The sequence below is a fragment of the Akanthomyces muscarius genome, chromosome 1 (genome assembly GCF_028009165.1).
Source record: "Akanthomyces muscarius strain Ve6 chromosome 1, whole genome shotgun sequence".
Lineage (NCBI taxonomy): Eukaryota > Fungi > Ascomycota > Sordariomycetes > Hypocreales > Cordycipitaceae > Akanthomyces > Akanthomyces muscarius.
This window is the reverse complement of record NC_079241.1, coordinates 2,670,050-2,690,882: the sequence shown is the minus strand read 5'-3', so window position 1 is coordinate 2,690,882 and position 20,833 is coordinate 2,670,050. Positions and strand designations below refer to the sequence as shown.

Genomic DNA, 20,833 nt, shown 5'->3' with positions numbered 1-20,833 from the left:
ACTTCCAGCTGAGACGCCATCATCTTATTCTTTAGGTACCTATTGTAGCGCCTGTTGTATCCTAATGTACCTGCCGTCGTACCCCTGTCGAAGCCTTGTTGCTCCTCGTTAACCCTGGTCGCTGGGGTTCGCCGGCGCAGCTATTTTGAAGGCGACCCACGTAGACGTTCGCCCTGCCGTTGCTTAATATTGGGATGGGGGGGGGGGCGCGCCGAGGCGTTGGCCGAGGAAACCCGAGGGGCGGCCATAGAAAGCAGGGTGGCGACGTGGTCAAGACGGTGGGATAATTGGATGAATTTCTCGGAGCGTGCCACCACAGTGGCAGCAGAAAAGAAATGCTGATGCGATACCAAAACTAGCACTCCGGGGCGCGCTGGGCATTGGCCCCATGGGCGTGGGAGTGCAGAAAACACTCTCCATCCGAGGAGCATGTTGGCTGTCGTCGAGTGTGGTCGTGTCCCCCCGCACGCGTCAACGGCCCAAAGTTATCCGTGCGACCCATCCCTTTGCCTGTGGAGGGTCCGGGTCACTGTACCCACTATCTGCAGTGGTGTACCTGTAGGAAAACCACAAGACACAGACTCCCTCTGCAAGGAATCAACTATTAGTACAGATTACTGGCAGCGCACTGTACTCGCGGTACTTTAGTCTAGGTGCTGATCACCAGGTTACCTGGGTACCATACGTATTTGGTTTCTCTCATTCGCCGACATCGTTGCACTGTGCCCAAGTGTATCCGTTGGCCCTCCACATGTTCCAGCAAAAGCGAGAGGCAGCGAAATCCGGCTGTGGGAAAAAGAAGAATAAAGAAACAACATTCTTTTTTTTCTTTTCTTTTTTTTTTTTTTTTTTGGCTTAGACCCCTATTGTTGAGTCTGGTCAGCCTCGGTAGCACTTTTCTGATGTACACCCATCTAGGACTACTAGTCGATGGGGAAAGTTTGCACGGAGCGCCGCAGAGCGCTGCTGAACAGCCAGAACTGGAGTTGTCAAGATGTGAAAGCATTCTGACCAACCTGCCAGTATGACTCCCCTCCTCCTCTTGCCATTTCTAGCGAGTATGATGGGCAAGTTTTGCAGCCCCTGCTTGCACCCACACCTACCAGCGAGTCTCTACACTAGCAGGGCTCGTCGACAAGGATTCAATTTCGTGTCATCTTTCCTGCGCCCGTCTACTGACTGGTACACCAGCACCTACTCCAGTTTCCACGCTCTCTTCCTCTCTTCCTCTCTTCCTCTCTTCCTCTCTTCCTCTCTTCCTCTCTTCCTCTCTTCCTCTCTTCCTCTCTTCGCCTTCTTGTACTCGTCCTCGTCCTCGTCTTCCCCTCCTTCATCTTCCCCAGCCCCACTTCCAGCATCTCCCTTCTGCACACGCGCACTTTGAGCGATATGAAAAATGCAGAGGCTGGGAGGATGACTGACCAATGCACAATGCAGATGGTCATGAAACAACACTTTCTACTGCTACATGCATCTGTAGGGCTCGTGGCGTGCAGCCAATATCCTTCGCTCCATCTTGTCATCGTCTGCTACACTACATACAACCGGATCGCAGCTTCACAGTGACTGCCATTACCCACGCATCTATGCCCACTTGCCCAAGACACTCATCACCACCAGTCCTCCCACCAAGCCAAAGCCAGCAATACCGACCGTCAGTCCATCCGCGTCTGACAGCTCTGCCTTTGCCCCATGCGAACCAACCATCCAATCACCTGCCCACATCTCAACGACGCCGACCCAGACCAGGATACCAGCCGAGAGGGCGTCCAGCGTGCCAATGGCAATGATGGTCGAGGGATCGTTGCCGTTGAACGACTTCAGAACGCCGATGCCAATGGCCATGCCGAGCGGCGTGACAAACGCAAAGAGCGAGGCGAGTCCCATCTTTTTACGAAGGGAGAGGCCAATCGTCTGGTGCGGGAGAAGGGCGGTGTGAGCTGTAGCCGTCGACTCGTCGGCTCCGTTGGCCTTCGATGGACTGACCGAATTGGGATCGGCGGCGCTTCCATTGTACAGCTGCGGCTGTCCGTGGCTGTGTGCATCGCGTTTGGTGCCAATGGTCGCAATTCGTGTACCGAGTGCCAAGCCCTCGAAAATTTGGTGAAATAGAATGACGACGAAAAGCGTGATAAAGTATTGATCCGCTGCAACGACAAGGGTAAGGCCAATAACTGTCATGCGTTAGTGACAACATGCCAAATACTCTCGCCGGGGTAATCTTACGTAGAGAGTGGAACAGGATGCCAGCTTCCAGCACGAGAATAGTGACTACTTCGGCAGAAAAGATCGACTGAGACTTCTCCTCCATCGACAGCTCCGCCACAGACTTTTCCTTGGCGAGGACGACGCGGTGGCCAATGTACTCGACAATGAACGACAGGAACAGACCGGCCATGACAATCGCCGACGTCACAGATTCGTAACCTAGATCTCCGAGACACTTGTTGTTGAACATGAGCGACGCATGTGTGTACAACTATATCTGCATTAGTCGCCGTCTCAACACCGAGTCTGCAATGCACGAGACTTACGTGGACAAAGGCAGTGGAGATGACAATGCCCGTACCAAACTGCTTGAGAAAGGTAAAGACGAGCGAGAGGTGCCTGCCCATGGCCCGCTGCAAGAACAGAGGCCCGAAGACACCGAGAGCACTCGTAGCCATAATAGCAAAGAGAAGGCCGACGCGCAGGCCGATGTTGTAGTCGCGCTTGGGGGCATCGCACTTGGGTGCCTGTGACTCCTCGCCATCACCACCAACGCAGTGTCTTGGCAGGTTAGCTACGATCCTGAGAAAAAGAAAATGCGGCAAGGTTTTACATACTCGACACCAGCGTGGGAGTGGCAGTGGACATTGCTACCAGCGTCACCTGTGTGGTCCTTGTCGCCCGCTGGCGCTTCCTCGTTCTGGGCGAGGACTTCGTTGCCATCTGCCGCAATGCAATACCTTGAAGACGTATTAGTTGCGTTGATTTAGTGTCGACAGGGAAGAAAGTCCATGTCCTTACAGATCCGCTTCGTGGTTGTGACACCCTGTGAAGCTGGCCGGCAGGTCGGTGGTCTGCGTCGGGGTGGTCTGCATGAGATATTCGGTAGTTCCATGCATACAGTACCTGGGAACCCATCAGCATTTGATCCCCAATAAGAGGCGTATTACCCTGGCGAGGACGTACAATTCTGCGGTGCCGTGCAAATGACAACTCGTGACGGCCGTCACCTTCTCCGTGGCCGTGGCCGCCGCCGCCGTCGCCGCAGCTGGTTCTGGTGCAGGCGTGCGCATGGGATGCGACGCCGCCGAGGCAGCAGCAGCCCACAAGGCGGCCGATGTGAGTGTTTTCCCAAGCATTTTTCTTTCTCCTCTCTTTGCTCGATTTTCGGTTGAAGGCAAGAGGAATGAAGAGGCGATGTAATTTTTGGCCGGGAAAAAATTCAACTAAAGGAAAAGAAACTAGCAACCGTTGGCAGGTAATACCAGCAGAATAAAAAAATTGGTGTGAGTGCAACTGTGGCGGCAGACCAGGAAAGCGGCAGAGGAAATAAGCTTCTTTTCAAAGTTGTCAGCCCTTGACAGGCCGGGGGATAAAACAGCGCAGCAAGGAACAGAATTGCGAGCACTAGAAAACGCCACGCGGATCCCTTTCAATATTTTGCATCAGAGAGAGTCGATACTGAACCGTATCTGGCTGGCTTGGCTGGATTGGACCCCCCCCCCCCCCCCTTCCTCACGGAAATGCCCATCATTTCTTGTTATGCAACGGGCATCCGCATGCTTGGCATTAAAAGACTTTTTCTTACAGTGGATTTTGGCTGACCCTGATGGGCAAGAAGGTTCCTTTGTGTTGCAGAAAGGCGCACGCACTGCATCCACGGGATATTGGCGGTGCGCACCTTGATGGTCCTTTGCCAAGATCATGGACCTATAAGCGGCCTTTCACTCGCAGCCAATGGTCCTGTGGCGCTCTGTTTTATCCCCCAAAAAGAAGCAGATGATCTTGGAAAACAAGTGATTTGCCGGCAAGGTTCTCTCGAGTCCAATTTATATGTCTTGGCCTTTTTTTCTCCGGGATTAACGAAGCGGTCGTCCAGTCTTGGGCGGTTACGGCTTGACGCTGAGCAACCTAGATGAGGCTGCCTGCCAAGAACGAGCTGGATATAAGTGGGCGAGCCGCGCATATTGGTGTGCCACCACATTATTCGCAGCTGAGTATCAGCCCGTGAATGAGTGGTATGGGCTGAATAATTGCCCGGGTTGGGTATGGGTAGGCGGTGCCCTTCTCTGCCATTTGCTGCCACAGATGGCGTCCCGGAGCGCCATCAGGGTTGCCGTGTGCCGACCGACGGGCCGGCTGGGTCAGGGTGGCGATGGTTCGCAGGTGGCCACGTTTGACCCCCCATTTCACTTGAGCTTGTCTCAAGTACCGACCGTAATGCGCTTGGAAAAGATGAAGAATAATGCGTGGAAGGCGAATCAAATTCGGATGTTGTGGCCAGGTTTCGGCGTGGCTGTGTGTAGCGGCAGAGGGGACTCCGAGGTCAGAGACAGCGGATGGCACACTTGAAATAAAGACTATAGACGCAAATCTCTTGTAAAACAGCGAGACCAGTACACGGCATGGTCTATTTCAAGGAGACCCTGATATCTAATGGCGTAGGCGCAAAGTAGGACATCTAGGACCCTGCCTTACTGCCCCCAAGCTGCTGGACTAGGAACATGAGGTTGATTTGGCTTACGGCTGGTGTAGGTACGACCATATCTTTCAGGGACAAAGATGTCAGGCGGGAACTGGTATACTCTTAGCGTAGGTGCATAATAATAAAGTCTATCCCGCCATTACTGCTAAGCTGATATGCCACGGATATATTGTGAATTTGGTTAGGTGCTGATACATACGACCACAGGCAGTAGAGAATACCGCGTCCCGTTTGCTCCGCAGCTGTCAAGCTACTGACCGGCAGATTAGTAGTTGGGTCGGTGACGACCAGCGAACACCGGCTGTTGTATGTTTTTCTTTTTGTAGATTTTTGCAGATTTGTTTGCCATCGTCCGCATCGATCTAGTCTTGAACTGTGATCAATGCTCTTGACATGGCCTTCTCTTGTCAGCGGGAGAATGCTACGACAGCATTGTGTAGCTATTGTAGATGTTGTGGATTTTGTGGATTCTGTGGATTCTGTAGATTTTGTGTGGTGTTGTTCAGTCTTGTGCTCTCCCCGGCTCACGCCATGCCGCTTTCGCGTAGCCACTTTAATTGAGCCGCCAAAAAACGCGTCTCCCAGCCGGCCGACGCGCACCCAGCCAGACTACCGCCCCAAACACCATCAAAGGGCTGAGGAACCATCCGCCAACATCCATTTGGCAGAGTCCTATCCACCACCATGGGTTCCCGTCCAGAATTAAAGGTACACTGGCACAATTACATGCTTCTGTCCCCATACTGACAGTAATAGCTCGACGATGAGGGCGGCTTCATCCGCTTCTTCAAATCGCTTCCCGCCGTCGGCGACGACACGGTCCGCATCTTTGACCGAGGCGACTGGTACACTTCCCACGGCGACGATGCCAACTTCATCGCAAACACTGTACGCTCGAATCCAGCGATAGCCTATGCCAAGTCTAACACACCTAGGTCTACAAAACCACCTCAGTCGTCCGACAGCTCGGCCGAAATGACCACACCGGCCTCCCGTCCGTCACCATGACCGTCACCGTCTTCCGACAATTCCTTCGCGAGGCCCTCTTCAAACTCGGCAAGCGCATCGAAATCTGGCAGAGCCCCAACGGCCGCATGAACTGGAAGTGCACCAAGCAGGCGTCCCCCGGCAACCTGCAGGACGTTGAGGAGGACCTTGGCGGCCAGATCGAGTCGGCGCCAATGATCATGGCTGTCAAGATCTCCGCCAAGGCCTCCGAGGCCCGCGCCGTTGGAGTATGCTTCGCCGACGCCTCGGTCCGCGAGCTCGGCGTCAGCGAGTTCCTCGACAACGACCTGTATTCCAACTTTGAGGCCCTCCTCATCCAGCTCGGCGTGCGCGAGTGCCTCCTCCCCCAGGACAAGAGCGAAAAGGACAAGGATCCCGAGTTGGCCAAGCTTCGTCAGATTATCGACAACTGCGGCGTCGCCATTGCCGAGCGCCCCGTGGGCGAGTTTGGCATCCGCGATATTGACCAGGACCTGGCGCGGTTGCTCAAGGACGAGAAGGCGACCGGGCTTCTCCCCCAGACGGAGCTCAAGCTGGCCATGGGCTCTGCTGCGTCGCTGATCAAATATCTCGGTATCCTCCAGGACGCATCCAACTTTGGCCAATACCAGCTCTACCAGCATGATCTTGCACAGTTCATGAAGCTTGACGCCGCTGCCCTCAAGGCGCTGAATCTCATGCCCGGCCCGCGGGACGGCGCCAAGACGATGAGCATCTACGGCGTCCTAAACCACTGCAAGACGCCCGTGGGCAGCCGTTTGCTGGCGCAGTGGCTCAAGCAGCCTCTCATGAAGAAGGAAGAAATCGAAAAGCGCCAGCAGTTGGTCGAGGCTTTTTTCGCCGACACAGAACTTCGTCAAACGATGCAGGAAACACATTTACGCTCTGTCCCAGACCTGTACCGTCTGTCGAAACGCTTCCAGCGCGGCAAGGCGAACCTCGAAGACGTCGTCCGGGCGTACCAGGTCGTCATTCGCCTGCCCGGCTTCATTGGCACCTTTGAGGGTGTCATGGACGAGGCGTACCGCGACCCCCTCGACGAGGCCTATACCACCAAGCTCCGCGACCTATCCGATAGTCTCGGCCGGCTGCAGGATATGGTCGAGCAGACAGTCGACCTCGACGCCCTCGATCGCCACGAGTACATCATCAAGCCCGACTACGACGCCGGCCTGCGCGTCATCCGCAAGAAGCTCGACCAGCTCGACCGCAGCATCCGCGAAGAGTTCCGCGACGCCGCGTCCGATCTCGGCCAGGAGGCCGACAAGAAGATCTTTCTCGAGACGAGCCACAAGGTGCACGGCGTGTGCATGCGCCTCACCCGCCAAGAGGCGGGCTGCATCCGCAACAAGTCCAAGTACCAAGAGTGCTCGACACAGAAGAACGGCGTCTACTTCACCACCAAGAAGCTGCAGGCGTACCGCCGTGAGCACGACCAGCTGTCGCAAAACTACAACCGCACGCAGAGTGGCCTGGTGCACGAGGTCGTCCAGGTCGCCGCGTCGTACTGCCCCGTGCTCGAGCGCCTCGCAGGCGTCCTCGCTCACCTCGACGTCATAGTATCGCTCGCGCACTGCGCCGTCAACGCCCCCGAGGCGTACGTCCGTCCGACCATTCATCCGCGCGGGGAGGGCCAGACGCGGCTGATCGGCGCGCGCCATCCGTGCCTGGAACTACAGGACGACGTGCAGTTCATCACAAACGACGTTGCGCTCACGCGCGACAAGTCCTCCTTCCTCATCATCACTGGACCCAACATGGGCGGCAAGTCGACCTACATCCGCCAGGTCGGCACCATTGCCCTCATGGCGCAGGTCGGCGCCTTTGTGCCCTGCGCCGAGGCCGAGCTCACAATCTTCGACGCCATCCTCGCGCGCGTCGGCGCCAGCGACTCCCAGCTCAAGGGCGTCTCCACCTTCATGGCCGAGATGCTCGAGACGGCCAACATTCTCAAGTCGGCCACCTCCGAGTCCCTCATCATCATCGACGAGCTCGGCCGCGGCACCTCGACCTACGACGGCTTCGGCCTCGCCTGGGCCATCTCCGAGCACATCATCAAGGAGATCCAGTGCTTCGCCCTCTTTGCCACGCACTTCCACGAGCTCACCGCGCTGGCCGACCAGCACCCGCACGTCGCCAATCTGCACGTCACCGCGCACATTGGCGGCGCAGACGATGACGCCGCCAATGACAAGCGCGAGGTCACGCTGCTGTACAAGGTCGAGCCGGGCATCTGCGACCAGAGCTTCGGCATCCACGTCGCCGAGCTGGTGCGCTTCCCCGACAAGGTGGTGCGCATGGCCAAGCGCAAGGCCGACGAGCTCGAGGACTTCACGTCCAAGCACGAGGACCTCGGGCTGAGCTACAGCAAGACGGATGTCGAGGAGGGCAGTGCCATGCTCAAGCAGCTGCTGGTGCAGTGGCGTGCGCAGGTCCAAGACGCAGGACTCAGCAAGGAGGAGCAGGTCGCCCAGCTCAAGGTGCTGGTCGGCGACAACGAAAAGCTGCTGGCGAACCCCTTCTTCCAGTCCGTCAAGGCTCTATAGTACAGCAACCGTGTATGTTTTTATCGTTGCGTGTTGTATGCAGGGCGAAATGGCGTTATTTGGTTCCATATTGTACAGAATTTGAAGTTGCACACATCACAGAGTAGCACCGGTGAACAGAGGCATAATAAAATAAAATCGCTGATAATTTCAAAAGGATATGACAAGTAAATAAACGTGTGTTTGTATATGTTGTGTATCAAGCTACACCTGCTTCTTTACGATAAGAGTACACCTTCCACCCATCAACGTTCTATCGCAATGGTGTCCACATTCTCTTGTTGTTGTCATCTGTCAATGCGTTTGTCAGCCCGATGAATTCTTTTGCTTGCCAGCTGGAAGGAAGTGGAAGAATGTGTTTTCTCAGTGAAAAACAATGTAGATAGATGGTGGGTTGATGTAATCAGAAGATCATAAACAGCCTCAACCTTTCATCATAGAAAACCGGGGGAGAGCAGGAGGGGGGATAGAAGAACGTACCTTTTGTTGGCTCGGCCGAATGCTATACACACGGCGGCACTGTCCTCTCCCAATAACAAAGGGAGTGTACAGAAGAAAAAAAAAGAACAAAAAACTCCAATTCTCTAGTGTAGCATCTCTTCTCTGCCACGGAAGAGTTTATGTACAGGTATTTCACCACCACCATAACCCCGGCGGGGTCGGGTTTGGGTCTGCTTCCCATCTAGCTTTGCAAGGGAGGTATCAAAGATTTATTGGCTGCCCTCGACAGTCGCGCTGACGGGGTTGATTTCGAAGCCATACTTTTCCTGGATTCTCTCTCTACGGCGCTCCTCGTAGCCAGGAGGCTTGATGCCTGCGCAGGTTGTTAGCAACTTTCATCGCGCCGGCATATAGCAGCGTGACGGTCGTACCTCGTCCTTCGCCAATCTCTGAGACGGTCTGCGCAACGGGTACTCTCGTCGTTCGACGGACCGTCTCCTTGTGAGCAAACTCGTCATCCTCCTCCTTGAAGCTATCGAGACGGCCACCAAGCAGCTTGAACATGCCCTGGACACCGCCAACGAAGCCACCCAGGGCCATGACAATAGGCATGCGCTTGCCTACACGAACGGAATTAGCTTTGTCCCTCAATTGGGTACCACATGGGGTTATGGGAGCTACTCACTGGGAAGACCGAGGACAGCACCAGCTGCGAAACCACCGATACCAGCAGCGAGAGCATCGTCCTTTTCGCGAAGGTTCATCGCTGTGCGGGAGAAGAAGGTATAAGCGGCAGGAGAAGCAGCTACACGAAACAAGTTAGCACCATTTTTATTTCGTGTGTTTTGGCCGGGCGGCTTCGATCGGAACGAGGAGGTTGCGACCAGGGTCGTCGTCGGATCGGGTTCATCGTCCAATTGGGCAGCACAAGCCAGGGCAATGCATACCGGCAAGTCCAATGATGGGGGCGCCGCGGCTGAAGACGCCAAAGGCGCCAACGTTGCGTTTTGACAGGGCGTTTTGGACCGCCGCCAGGAAGAAACCCGCGCCGAGACCGACGACGGACGTCTTGGCCGTCTCGTCGAGGACATCATGGGGATGGTAGACGTTATCAGGCAAGGCGGCGGCGGCGGCCGGGTGACTGTCGTCCTGGTGGCTAGCCATTATGTCGGGGGTGGTGGAATTATATGTGATGAGAACTGGACGTGCAGCCACCGGAAGAGAGCTGTTTTCCTCTGGTGAGAGAGGGAACTCCCGTAGATCGTCACGTGATTTCTTCTCAATTGGCGAGCCGCGATTGGTTGGAAGTTGAGCTATGTTTTGCAGGGGAAAAAGGTACAAAGGTACTTTGACATTTGATCCACCTTCGTACTAATGCACAAAAAAGTTGATGGCCTGGCTCACATTTTCTTGCCAATGTCTTTAAGCGTATGAAATCTCTCAATATCTAGCGTACATGAAATTCACATTTCCGGCGTCTCTGGGGATTTCTTCCGTCTCATATCTAACTCGTCGAATTCGTCTTCTTCCAACACCATTTATAGCTCAAGCTGCGAGCGCTGGTTCTGCACTCACCTCACAAAGGCGTATAAGCCGATATAATTTCCACACAATGAGCTCCCACGAGCAGCCAGCTGAGCCCTCAAAGCCCTCACAAGGCGCCATGGATGCCTCCATTCCCTCACAGTCACAGCCTGGGGTCCCCTCGCCCATCGCCGGCGACGTGAGCCACTTGCAGCCGCCGACGCCCATGTCCAAGAATGCGCAGAAGCGCCTCCGCAAGCAGCAACAGTGGGAAGACGGCCGCGAGGACCGACGCCTCAAGCGCAAGGAAAAGCGACAGACGCACAAGCTCAAGGTGCGCGCCGAGCGGGCGGCGCTCATCGCGGGCGGCGCGGACCCCCGCGCCGTGTACAACCGGGACAAGCGCGCTGCCATACTCGTGCCCGTGTCCATCGTCGTCGACTGCGACTTTGAGCAGTACATGGTGGACAAGGAGCGCATCTCGCTGTCGAGCCAGGTCACGCGCGCGTACTCAGACAACAGAAACGCAAAGTACCGCGCGCACCTCTGGATCGCCGGCTTTCGCGGCAAGCTCGAGGAGCGCTTCAACACCGTGCTGCAGGCCCAGCAGAGGAGCTGGAAGGGCGCGTCCGTGTTCGCGGGCGACTTTGCGGCGTGCGCGGTGGAGGCTCGCTTGCAAATGGCCGCGAAGACGACCGTGACGCCAACGGCGCCGCCGGAGGAGGAGGCGGAGATCGCGGCGGTGCAGAAACCGAACGAGCAGCACCTCATCGGCCCGCTACAGCGCAGCCTCGAGAGCCCTGCGCCGTGGCCGCGCGACGCTCACGACCCGTTCCCCCTGCCGGACGCGGAGCCGCCGCTGGACCCGGCGTACAAGGACGTGGTGTACCTCTCGTCCGACTCGCCGTACACGCTGGCGCGGCTGGAGCCCAACACAACGTACGTGGTCGGCGGGCTGGTGGACAAGAACCGCGAAAAGGGTCTGTGCTACCGGCGGGCGCGCGAGCGCGGCATCCGCACCGCGCGCTTGCCGATTGGGCAGTTCATGGTGATGCAGAGCCGGCAGGTCCTGGCGACGAACCACGTCGTCGACATTATGCTCAAGTGGCTCGAGTTTGAGGACTGGGGCAAGGCGTTCCTGAGCGTGATTCCGAAGCGCAAGGGCGGCAAGCTGCGGGAGGAGAATGGGGCGGACGGAGAGGAAGAGAATGACGAGGCCGAGGAGCAGGAAGCGGAGCAGAATGAGGAGAATGGCGAGCAGGCTGAGGCAGAGGCGCCCAGGGAGGGGACTGCGGCTGCATAGACTCAAATACCCATTTGCATAGACAAATCAAAGCGCCAATTCTTGCTTTCAAAAATGATTTGATCAATGTTGCTATCCTTGTAAACCCCGAGTCACCGTACCCAAAATTCCAAAATGCACTATGCTGGATAAACAAAGCACCAATTATGTACAGTCGTCATAGTCATTACGCATTCTTCCATCTAAAACTCCATAGATTCATCCTCCCTTTCTCTCTTGACGCGCGCATCCCGCTCATCGCGCATGATGCCGGCCACAAACGAGCGAAAGTACTCTACGTACGGTTTCAGGCTCGTCTTTTCCCAGTCCGCCACTGCAGGGGCGCCGTCCTCATCGTCATTGCCCTTCCAGGCGTCAATCTCGGCGAGGAGGCTCTGTACCGTCGGCACGCCGAGCGGGTCAAAGTTCTCCATGGTGTCATCGCTGGACGTGTCAATGGGCACGCAGACGCGGCCAGTGCCGGGGTGCACGACAAAGGGCGACTTGAGCAAATGGTTGAGCTTCTTGCTGACTTCGATATCGAGGCGAGGATAGGTGTATTCCAGAACAATGTCCTGCTTTGCCTCTTTGAGGGCGCGCGCATCGAGGTTCTTGCTGGCACCCGTCTTGGCGACGGCATCAATGTCGGCCCACTTGGACGTCGAGGTGCGGCCGGGCGCGGCATCCCACTTGCGGCGGAGAGAGTCGTTGAGGGTGCGATCGGGGAGAAGCTGCAGAAGCCTATCGGCGCGCTCGTCGGTGGACCAGGGATCTTGGACGGAGAGCACGTCTTCCTGGAAGTGTGTCTTGAGGATCTCCAGGCTTCGGCTGTACGGTGTTAGTTTTGAGCTTACCCAAGACAAAATTCCAATATATACTTACGCAAGATGGGGATGCAGCGGCCTCCTCACGTTGACCTTCTTCCCGCCCTGTGAACTACCGCGGACAACCTCGAGATATCCGGCAATGGCTTTGCGCTTCTGGTCATCCATGCTCCGCGCCTTTTTGTCGCACACCCATGCGTGCGCACCACGACGGCCCGAGTACACCCACATGATGTGCTTAAAGCCAAAGTCGTCCCGGAGCGCCACGTCGATGACCTTGATAGCCATGGTCATGAACGTCCAGCACTTGTTGCAAATGTTGGCCTTGTCACAGCACGTACGTATATCGTCGTAGTCTGTCAAATCGATATCGAAGCACAGTTCCTTGGCGAGAGGCTTGAATGCGGATGAATTGCGGAGCGTCTTGCGGTCGCGCGGGTTGGTCGTGTAGACGGGGCCGATTTCGAAACGGGAGGGCATGAGGCGGAGGACGTCTTTGCGGAGACTTTGCTTTCTGTTAGTCTCGAATCCCGACGCGAATCGGCTTTCTGTGCCCCATGAATTACTCACAGATCCGCCGTGGCAAAGGACTGATAACGCAGATACGCGTCGTTTTGTAGAGTAAAGGCAAACTCGCGGTTGCCAAAGTCGTTGGTAGGCGTCGGGCTGTGGTTGAGCCACTGGAAGAGCTGGCGCCAGGGAAACAGGCGCTGGTAGAAGCTGCGCATGACCTCTGGATCGGACGCCTTGAGGGCAGAGATATCTCTGTCCATTGACAGTCAGCTATTGCATCTAGTACGCTGCGGGAATGCGTCGCTTCTTACGTGGGCGAGCCGGGACCTTGCGGTGAGCTGGGGGCGACCTTGACGGGCGCTGAGGACGGGAACTCGTCGTCTGAGTCGTCGTGGGCAAAGAGGTCGTCGAGCTTGACGTCGGACCTTTTGACGGCGGCCGCGTCCGTGGCGGCATGGCTGGCGTCGAGCATGTCGACATCGTCGTCGTCGCCCTGCGGGATGCTGCTGGTGATGCCAGCGTCGTCGACGGGCTCGTCCTTGACGGCAGCGGGCGAGCTACCTTCTGCGTGCGGCATGTTTCCGTTTCAGTAGAGCTGCAGTTGTATTGTGGGCGAAACAATATCGACTGATCGTATTCTGGCTGTTCAGCAAAAGCAGCAGTGGCCCAAAAGTTGAAGATGAATGGGACGGTGGGACGCGCCCTGGTGGACGCGACGCGTACAGTGCACATTAATTGGGCCACTTTTATTTCGTGGGGGCAGCATGATGCACCAGAACATCTTCAAGGGCATCGCAGGCTGGTCTCTGCAAAATTTGAATTACGTATAAATGGACTGAAACCAGTCAATTCTGGATTTCCCTCTCCTTTTCTTGTCCATTGAAGTTTGTCCTACATAAAGGCAGCTTCTACCTTCTACTGGAAGACCATCGCCCGTTCTGACTTGATGATCGTGAAGCGAAAATGTAAAATTTCGTATCCTGTCGAAACAAGAACAGAAACATTGTTAGATTCCTTAGAATGGAATGCCGGCTGTTTCGGTTGCTATAAGATGTAAAGTCTCGTGGCTAGGTACGAGTTGTATAAGTAATTCCTCACAACTATGGCTCGAGATGGGTCATAAACTTTATTTCTAGCATTACATGACGGAGCAAGAGACTTGCCTTTTTAAAATAAAAATAAAAATCCGATCTCAGCCAATTTCATGTCGTTGGCAATGCCAGCGCAACCTTTGCTGCAACCCGGCCTCCATCGCCACACCTTGCTCGGCAAAGTCAATTGCATCTCGTTGGCCCTGTTCCCGGCACATAGCGCATTACAGTGGTAAACGACTACATGCGCATGATTGTTTCGACAACTTGAACGCCTTCTGATCATCTTCTTACAAATGCTTCGGGACAGCAGCGCGAAGGAGCATTATTAATCTACACCATGATGCTCCAGCCCTGCTACGACGTAGCTCGATTATATCCGACTTATTACCAATCATCTCTATAAATATAAATATAATTGATCGGTTTGCCTTCCTTCTTCCTCCGTCTAAAAATAATATATACATTCGCCAAAATGCCTACAAATGTCTTGATCACCGGTGCATCCGGCTACCTCGGCAGCGCCCTCATCCACGCCCTCACCGAGACCACGCTGCCAGCCGACTGCACCGTGCACGCCTCGGGGCACAACGCCGCGGCCGCCACGGCGGTGACCGAGGCCGGCCTCGTGCCGTGGACGTCGGACCTGCGTGACCCGGACGCCGTGATGCGGGATGTGCTCGAGAAGGAGATTTCGGTCGTCTTTTGACTGATTGATGTGCTGAGTGCGGATGCGCAACGAATCTTCTTGAAAGCACTGGCAGAGGTGAAGAGGAAGACGGGCCAGGAAGTTCACTTCCTGCAGGTAGCGCCACTTTGTGCTTTTCACATTACAAGTGAAGAGAATCTTGGGATTGCTGACGCGTAGATTGAGTAGACGAGCGGCGCCAAGATCTTTTCAAACTTGGCAGGTGCGCCGACAGATAAGCCTTTGCTCGACACGGCGCCAGATCTGTACGAGACGCAGAAGGCGCAAAAGGCACCGCTTCCGCTGATGCAAAATGCAAGTCCGGTTAAATGTTGGCTTTTAGGGTCTTGCGAAAGACTAATGGACCTAGGCCATCGAAACCAACAACGTCGTCATTGAGCAGGGCGAGGCACTTGGTGTGCGCACTTACATCTTTGCGCCGTGCATTGTTTGTAAGCAACCACTTCGTCGACTCTATACACTCCAGAAACAAAAGGATATTCCTGAAGGAAGCTTCGCTGATAGTGTGTAGACGGCGAACACAAAGGTTTTGGCAACCCCATCTCCATCCAAAATGTTGCCATCGTGAACGCCGCCAAGGCTGCCGGCCAAGTCTACAAAGTCGAACACGATCGTCCTGTATTCTTTCCCCCTCAAAAACCTCATCACTATGCTGGCCAAAACTCTAATTCGATGAACAGACATGGCCCGTGTGCCATGTCTCCGACAATGCGCGGCTCTACACCACCATGCTCGCCAAAATTCTCACCGGTGATGAGACCCTCGGCCACGGCAGGAATGGCTACTACCTCGCGTCGTCGGGCAGCGTCGCCTGGGAAGACATGTACTCCTCCATCGCGGCGGCTCTCGTCCGACGGGGCGTGATTGCTAGCGCCGAGGTGCCGCTCGCTGACGACGAGGCGCTGGAGAGGATGGCGCGAGGGCTGGGCGGAATATCAAAGGAGATGGTGCGCGTGCAGCTCGGCGGCAAGTACGTTTCCCGCAGAAAAAGGGGATTGTGTCTACCGCATAACATGAGACCTTCGAATGTGCTAATAGCAGGCGGTCTAGATGTACGTTCACGGCGGAGCATGGCGTCAGGATTGGTTGGCACCCGCAGTATGCACCAGGGCACATCGTCGAGACGGCTGATCGCGAAGTCGAGCGTATTTTGAGACACAGCGCCCAGTAAATTATCGAAATTACTCTGTAGATACGCACTTGCGCAGTGTCCGATGTGTTGGTAGTCCTCAGAGTGTCATGCGTAGTTGCGTGAATTGGCAACAAATTGTGGCGCCGCAATGGAGCTGCATTATAGGCTTATCCAAGATACCATTTTGTTTTCATTTTCAAAGGGCATAACGAGCCCAAGTCGGAATCAGCTATACTATGACAACACAAGAACAAGTAACGCTTCATTCTTTCTCCTGGCATCCTGGGCCTCAAGGTATCCATCTCCTCATAGGCGCGTCCAGACTCAAGCCCAGCAACGCACCAACCCGCGCTTAATGGTTACACAGCATAAAACGCAAACAACTTTTTCATGCCCTCTCCTTTCTTGAATACCCAACAGTCCGCTATAATAATAGACCAAAAACCGAAATCCAAAGGAAAGAAAAATAAGAGAAAGAAGAAACTAACGCCGTGGGCTGCGCATACAACCCGCCTGCTTTCAACATCCAGTAATGACCACTTGCAGCCTGCCTTTATCCCAGCAGGATATTAAAAAAAATCAAGAAAACCATTGCCAATGCATGCACATCGGGGCACATGTCACTTTGCATCACCCAAGCCCCGAACTCCGAACCCCACCTTAATGAATCTGGTCCAGACCACAATCGACCGCAGCATGGGAGGGCGACGGCCGACAAAGAGCCAACCATAAAATGACGCCTGTCCGCACCTGCAGGACCAGTTTTGGTTTGCGTCCACACACTGCCTTGTTTGCGTCCAGTGGCATCGATATCCTTTTTCGCGTGCTGTCGACACCAGCGCCGCGTTCACGAGAAATTGCCTTGCGCATTGAGCCGTTGGCGCTTCTCCGGAGGACTTTCGTGATCCGGCGCCATTCGCGCTGACGAGCCGTCCATGCCCGGTCCATATGGTTGCCGGCCTCCACCCGCCATCGGATACCCTGCAGCACCATTCACCATGCCGTATCCGTGATCAACGTCGCTTTGCGACATGCCATTGTTGGGAGGCCAATTGCTCGCCGAACCAGCCGTTTGTGGTTCGAGCTTGACGGGTGTCGCGCCGTCCATGAATGCGATGGCAGGCATAATGAATGCGCCAGCACCATCGGCGGGAGGGGGGTTTTTGAGCAAGTGAGCGAGGTGCGTTTTTACCGATTTGAGCATGCCTTCTTTTGTGAAAGGTTTTGCCAGAACGCCATTCATACCTGCAAAAGCGAATTAGCAACTATTCGGAAGCGAAAACGATTAGCACGATGCGTACCATGTTCGAAATATCCATTGACTTCGTCCGGACGAATATTCGAAGTCATGGCAATAATCGGGGTCGAAGGGCACTGCTGTCGTATATACATGCTGGCAGAGACACCATCGAGCTTAGGCATGATAATGTCCATGAAAATCAGGTCAAAGTACTCTCTCCCCACGGCGTTCATTCGATTATAAGCCTCAGCACCATCAGGCTAAAATCTGTCAGCAATCTGCCAATATGCGGCGACGCTACAACTTACGGCATGCTCAACTTCACACCCCATGGACTTGAGAAATTTGATACCGATCTTAGCGCAAGTGGGATCATCTTCAACGAGGAAAACCTGGGGCTTCTTGATCCCCCAGATGGCCGGCGCCTCTCTTGAATTCGCGGGCGCCGCAGTTCCCATGATGGGGGTCGGGCCCGATGAAGTCGGTGTATGTTGCTGCGCATGGTGGTGGGCATCAGCGAGCGCACCGGCGGCAGCAGCATCTCCTGGCATGGCGTATGGAAGCTTCTGGATGTGGTCAGAAGCAAAAGGATCGATGCCAACAGTTTGACCGACTGGGTAGACGGGGTATCGGCTGAGGTCGGTGATCGGGTCATGCATCACGGGCATGGTGACGGGGGTAACCATGGCGCTTGAGTCAGTCATTGGGCCGTACACGTCGTGCAGACGCTCGAGTTCGCGATCGGCAATGACATCAGGCGCGACGCTGGCCAAGAGCTCTCGCGCTCTACGTAGTTCGGGTGCTAATTCGTCGCCATCGGGCTGCGCAACGGCTCCATTAGAGGCCATTGGGCGGTTCATCAGGGCGTTCGTGCGGCCGGGGTAAATGGTCAGGTAGTTGAGCATTTCGTGTTGAGCGCCCTTTTGTGCGTTGACCATTTTCTGGAGGGTCAGGACTTCGTTGACGAGTAGTCGGTTGGTTTGCGAGACTTCGGCAAATAGTTCTTGCAGCTGCTGAACCTGCTGCTGGGTGGCGGTGAGCTGTTCGGAAATGACGCTGACATGCTGGCTCGTCGTGAAATCCTCGGGCGGTTGCGTTTTCCTAGGAGCAGGCGCTTTGCGGCGAATATTGTCGAGATCGTCTTTGCTATCGACGCGGAAGTATGGGTGCTTGAATTCGAGGACCTGCGGAACCTGTCAGTGAGATTGCGGGGGTGCAGCGAAGGTGTCGTACATTGCCGCTCGGTGCCGAACCATCAGCATCAGCAGATGGCTTGACTTTGTGGAAATCGTATTTGTTTAGCTGACGAATGAAGCTAGACATGTTGCTGTGCTTGAAATGCTTGGGGAGGATGGATCGAGTAAATTTCTCGCCCTATTCGATGTTAGTCTTGTCGCGCAAACACGCAAAGCAGTTGATGAAACGCACCTCAACTACGACAAACGAGTCCCCGTCCTTTCCCCATCGTGCGACGTCCTGATGCGAAGGGTCCTCCAACATCCTAGATACATGATTAGCATTGATATGACAAGCGAGCGGCAGAAGCTGGCATACTTGAATAACTTGCGAACCTGTAGCAAAGGCGTTAGCAGTGTAGAGGCAATTGCTTCAGCAGGAGCAACACGACTCACGAATTCGCTCGCATTGTTGCCTGCCCCTTGGGCCGGGCCAATGTCTGTGCCGGACATAATGGTTGAGGAGGTGATAAGGCGCCGAGTGAAAAGGCGCAGAGGCGAGGTTGCAGCGTCGGCGCCTCGCAGGAGACGAGGTGGGCCAAGAGGGCGGTCGTGCAACAGACGAGGCCGATGCTGCCAGCAATAGTATCGAGACCGACTCAAGAACCTGGCGTGAGGTATGCGCAGGCAGCTGGCCTAAGGAGAGGAGCACCGCGGAAGATGTCGAGACGAAGATCGGAGGTTGGCAACCGGGGACGCCGAACGGGAGGTTGATGGGGCGGAGAAGTCGACCAGGCGAGCGCAGAAGGAAAGACTGGCGTACGGGCGCGATGGAGCGCTAAACCGGCCGCGAGAGATGACTGGCACCAGCAATTGAAAAGGAGCCGGGGGGAGGAGATGAGATGGCTGTTGTAACTCTGTGGGAGAAAAAAAAGTCGCGGCCGGAGAACTTAGTAGCGGCGGCGAGGAACGTGGTTGTCGCTCAGCCAAGGCGGCGACGGTGGCGGCGGGCGGCGCAAGGCTTGATTGGCAGGGGCAGTCGTAGTAATAGCAGCAGGTAGTCCGGATAGCGGCGCAGCATAAAAAAAGTATCGTAATTTTGTGCACTGGCGCGCCCAAGAATATGTGTACGAAACAAGGTTTCAAGACCGGGGCGGAGGGTTTGGCCGGGGAGAGGGGCGGGACGGGGGGAATGCAGGGGAAAGAGTGAGAGACGAAGATGATGAGAAGCTGGCCAACGGCATGAGAAGAGAGCGTCTCGGAGGATTCGCGGGCAGCAGATGAGCAAAGCCGGCGGAGACGATAGACGGCACACGAGGTGGTGGTGTAGTGTAGTGTGGTGTGGTGTGATGGGTGTGTCGTGGACTCGTGGTGCCGTGGGGAGCAGTTTGATGCTGCAGTCTGGTGTAGCAGCGACCGACGCGGAGAGCTGGAGGGAGGCACAGCGGGTGGGTGGCAGTGGGTTTCCCGATGCTACAGCGGGTGAGCAGCTGGTCTACAGCGGCTGTGTCGGGCTTCAGCTGCCCTAAATTTAGTGTACCTTGGCCCCTGGGCAATCACGGATCACGAACAGTGGAGCGACAAGGGTTGTACCTTGCTTTTGTAGCGCCCACCGCGGAGTCGGATGTACCCAGCATGTAGCTATACAGCCCTGCATATTATTAGTGACCTAGCACTGTCTCGGTCGACAAGCTCCATCACCATGGCCTTTTCTCCTCTTCAACGCATTCACTCGCCAATCCATTGCTCAGTACCGTCAGCATCACCGATCGCAATCATCATTTTAATTATAAAGATCACTACCACCAACAATAGCCTCCCTCGGCTCCAACACGCTCAAACCTTCAAACACCAGCCGCACAAACACTCATCAGCATATCCACCTCGCCTTCTCGCGGCGTCGTAATACTCACCCAAGACGCTGTCAACCTCCCCTCTGCATGCTTGCATGCTCCATCATCTTGGATCAGCGCCCCATCCATCGCGGCACGCTATTACTTGGCCGTCTCGCCTCATTGGCTACCTTTTTCTTGCCCTCGAGCTACCCTTTCTACTTTCCAACCTCGCTCCACCGCGGCTTGCTGCTAGCCACGTCCAGCGCTAGTCACTGCAGCCTCGGGCATGAGAGGAAACGAACACTAATAACAATATTCAAGAGGGCTGGGGAATAATAGAGAAGAATCCTCGCGTCTCTGCAAAAGCTAATATCTTAGCAGCGCCTTCCAACTCGCGCCTCTTTTTGCAAACTCTCTGTACCAGCGACCAAGCAAAGTACCTAAGTAATTCCCCGCCCAAGTCGCAATCTCTTTCCCGCCCTGTGCCCGACGGAAATCTGCGTCCCCAGAGCCAGCAGCCAATTTCGCCAAACTTAGGACCTTATTGCCGACATTGCCATTTACTTGCTATTGCACCAAGTTTTCTTCCTCAACACTCACCACCAGCTGCAACGTTGCCATGCTGCCACTAATCAATGGCTGGCCTCCAAACCCTCCTTTTCCAGACGCCAGAGCCCAGCCTGCGCAAGTTCGCCAATGTCTGCGGGCCCTATAAGTTAGCTCGGTGCAGTCGATACAGCTGGAGAAGCAACTACATGTCGATCGAAAAGGACGGCCCCATCGCTCACAAAGCACCACGTGGTATTGTGCAAGCAGTGTT

General features: G+C 55.3%; 8 protein-coding genes across 8 annotated transcripts; 4 read left to right on the top strand and 4 right to left on the bottom strand.

Annotated features, from left to right (window-relative positions):
* Positions 1 to 1,584: 1,584 nt before the first annotated feature.
* LMH87_005878 (uncharacterized protein) lies at positions 1,585 to 3,347 on the bottom strand (the record flags this gene model as incomplete). The annotated part of the gene is made up of 7 exons (XM_056203675.1): positions 1,585 to 1,914; positions 1,987 to 2,174; positions 2,227 to 2,479; positions 2,535 to 2,769; positions 2,826 to 2,948; positions 3,010 to 3,114; positions 3,175 to 3,347. The coding sequence occupies 7 exons, from the start codon at positions 3,345 to 3,347 to the stop codon at positions 1,585 to 1,587; spliced, it is 1,407 nt and encodes a 468-aa protein (XP_056059109.1).
* A 2,030-nt stretch (positions 3,348 to 5,377) lies between these two features.
* On the top strand, positions 5,378 to 8,247 carry LMH87_005877 (uncharacterized protein; the record flags this gene model as incomplete). The annotated part of the gene is made up of 3 exons (XM_056203674.1): positions 5,378 to 5,401; positions 5,450 to 5,581; positions 5,629 to 8,247. 3 exons carry the CDS (start codon positions 5,378 to 5,380, stop codon positions 8,245 to 8,247), a joined length of 2,775 nt encoding a protein of 924 aa, XP_056059108.1.
* A 253-nt stretch (positions 8,248 to 8,500) lies between these two features.
* On the bottom strand, positions 8,501 to 9,852 carry LMH87_005876 (uncharacterized protein; the record flags this gene model as incomplete). The annotated part of the gene is made up of 6 exons (XM_056203673.1): positions 8,501 to 8,538; positions 8,728 to 8,749; positions 8,988 to 9,061; positions 9,120 to 9,308; positions 9,374 to 9,493; positions 9,636 to 9,852. 6 exons carry the CDS (start codon positions 9,850 to 9,852, stop codon positions 8,501 to 8,503), a joined length of 660 nt encoding a protein of 219 aa, XP_056059107.1.
* Positions 9,853 to 10,351: 499 nt separating this feature from the next.
* Positions 10,352 to 11,515, top strand: LMH87_005875 (uncharacterized protein; the record flags this gene model as incomplete). The annotated part of the gene is made up of 1 exon (XM_056203672.1): positions 10,352 to 11,515. The coding sequence occupies one exon, from the start codon at positions 10,352 to 10,354 to the stop codon at positions 11,513 to 11,515; it is 1,164 nt and encodes a 387-aa protein (XP_056059106.1).
* Positions 11,516 to 11,697: 182 nt separating this feature from the next.
* Positions 11,698 to 13,408, bottom strand: LMH87_005874 (uncharacterized protein; the record flags this gene model as incomplete). The annotated part of the gene is made up of 4 exons (XM_056203671.1): positions 11,698 to 12,322; positions 12,377 to 12,823; positions 12,889 to 13,083; positions 13,143 to 13,408. The coding sequence occupies 4 exons, from the start codon at positions 13,406 to 13,408 to the stop codon at positions 11,698 to 11,700; spliced, it is 1,533 nt and encodes a 510-aa protein (XP_056059105.1).
* A 989-nt stretch (positions 13,409 to 14,397) lies between these two features.
* Positions 14,398 to 14,631, top strand: LMH87_005873 (uncharacterized protein; the record flags this gene model as incomplete). Its single annotated transcript, XM_056203670.1, has 1 exon — positions 14,398 to 14,631. One exon carries the CDS (start codon positions 14,398 to 14,400, stop codon positions 14,629 to 14,631), a length of 234 nt encoding a protein of 77 aa, XP_056059104.1.
* A 728-nt stretch (positions 14,632 to 15,359) lies between these two features.
* On the top strand, positions 15,360 to 15,785 carry LMH87_005872 (uncharacterized protein; the record flags this gene model as incomplete). The annotated part of the gene is made up of 3 exons (XM_056203669.1): positions 15,360 to 15,601; positions 15,682 to 15,729; positions 15,776 to 15,785. 3 exons carry the CDS (start codon positions 15,360 to 15,362, stop codon positions 15,783 to 15,785), a joined length of 300 nt encoding a protein of 99 aa, XP_056059103.1.
* Positions 15,786 to 16,610: 825 nt separating this feature from the next.
* LMH87_005871 (uncharacterized protein) lies at positions 16,611 to 18,691 on the bottom strand (the record flags this gene model as incomplete). The annotated part of the gene is made up of 7 exons (XM_056203667.1): positions 16,611 to 17,008; positions 17,065 to 17,263; positions 17,312 to 18,187; positions 18,237 to 18,377; positions 18,432 to 18,504; positions 18,558 to 18,574; positions 18,635 to 18,691. 7 exons carry the CDS (start codon positions 18,689 to 18,691, stop codon positions 16,611 to 16,613), a joined length of 1,761 nt encoding a protein of 586 aa, XP_056059102.1.
* Between the last annotated feature and the right edge of the window lie 2,142 nt (positions 18,692 to 20,833).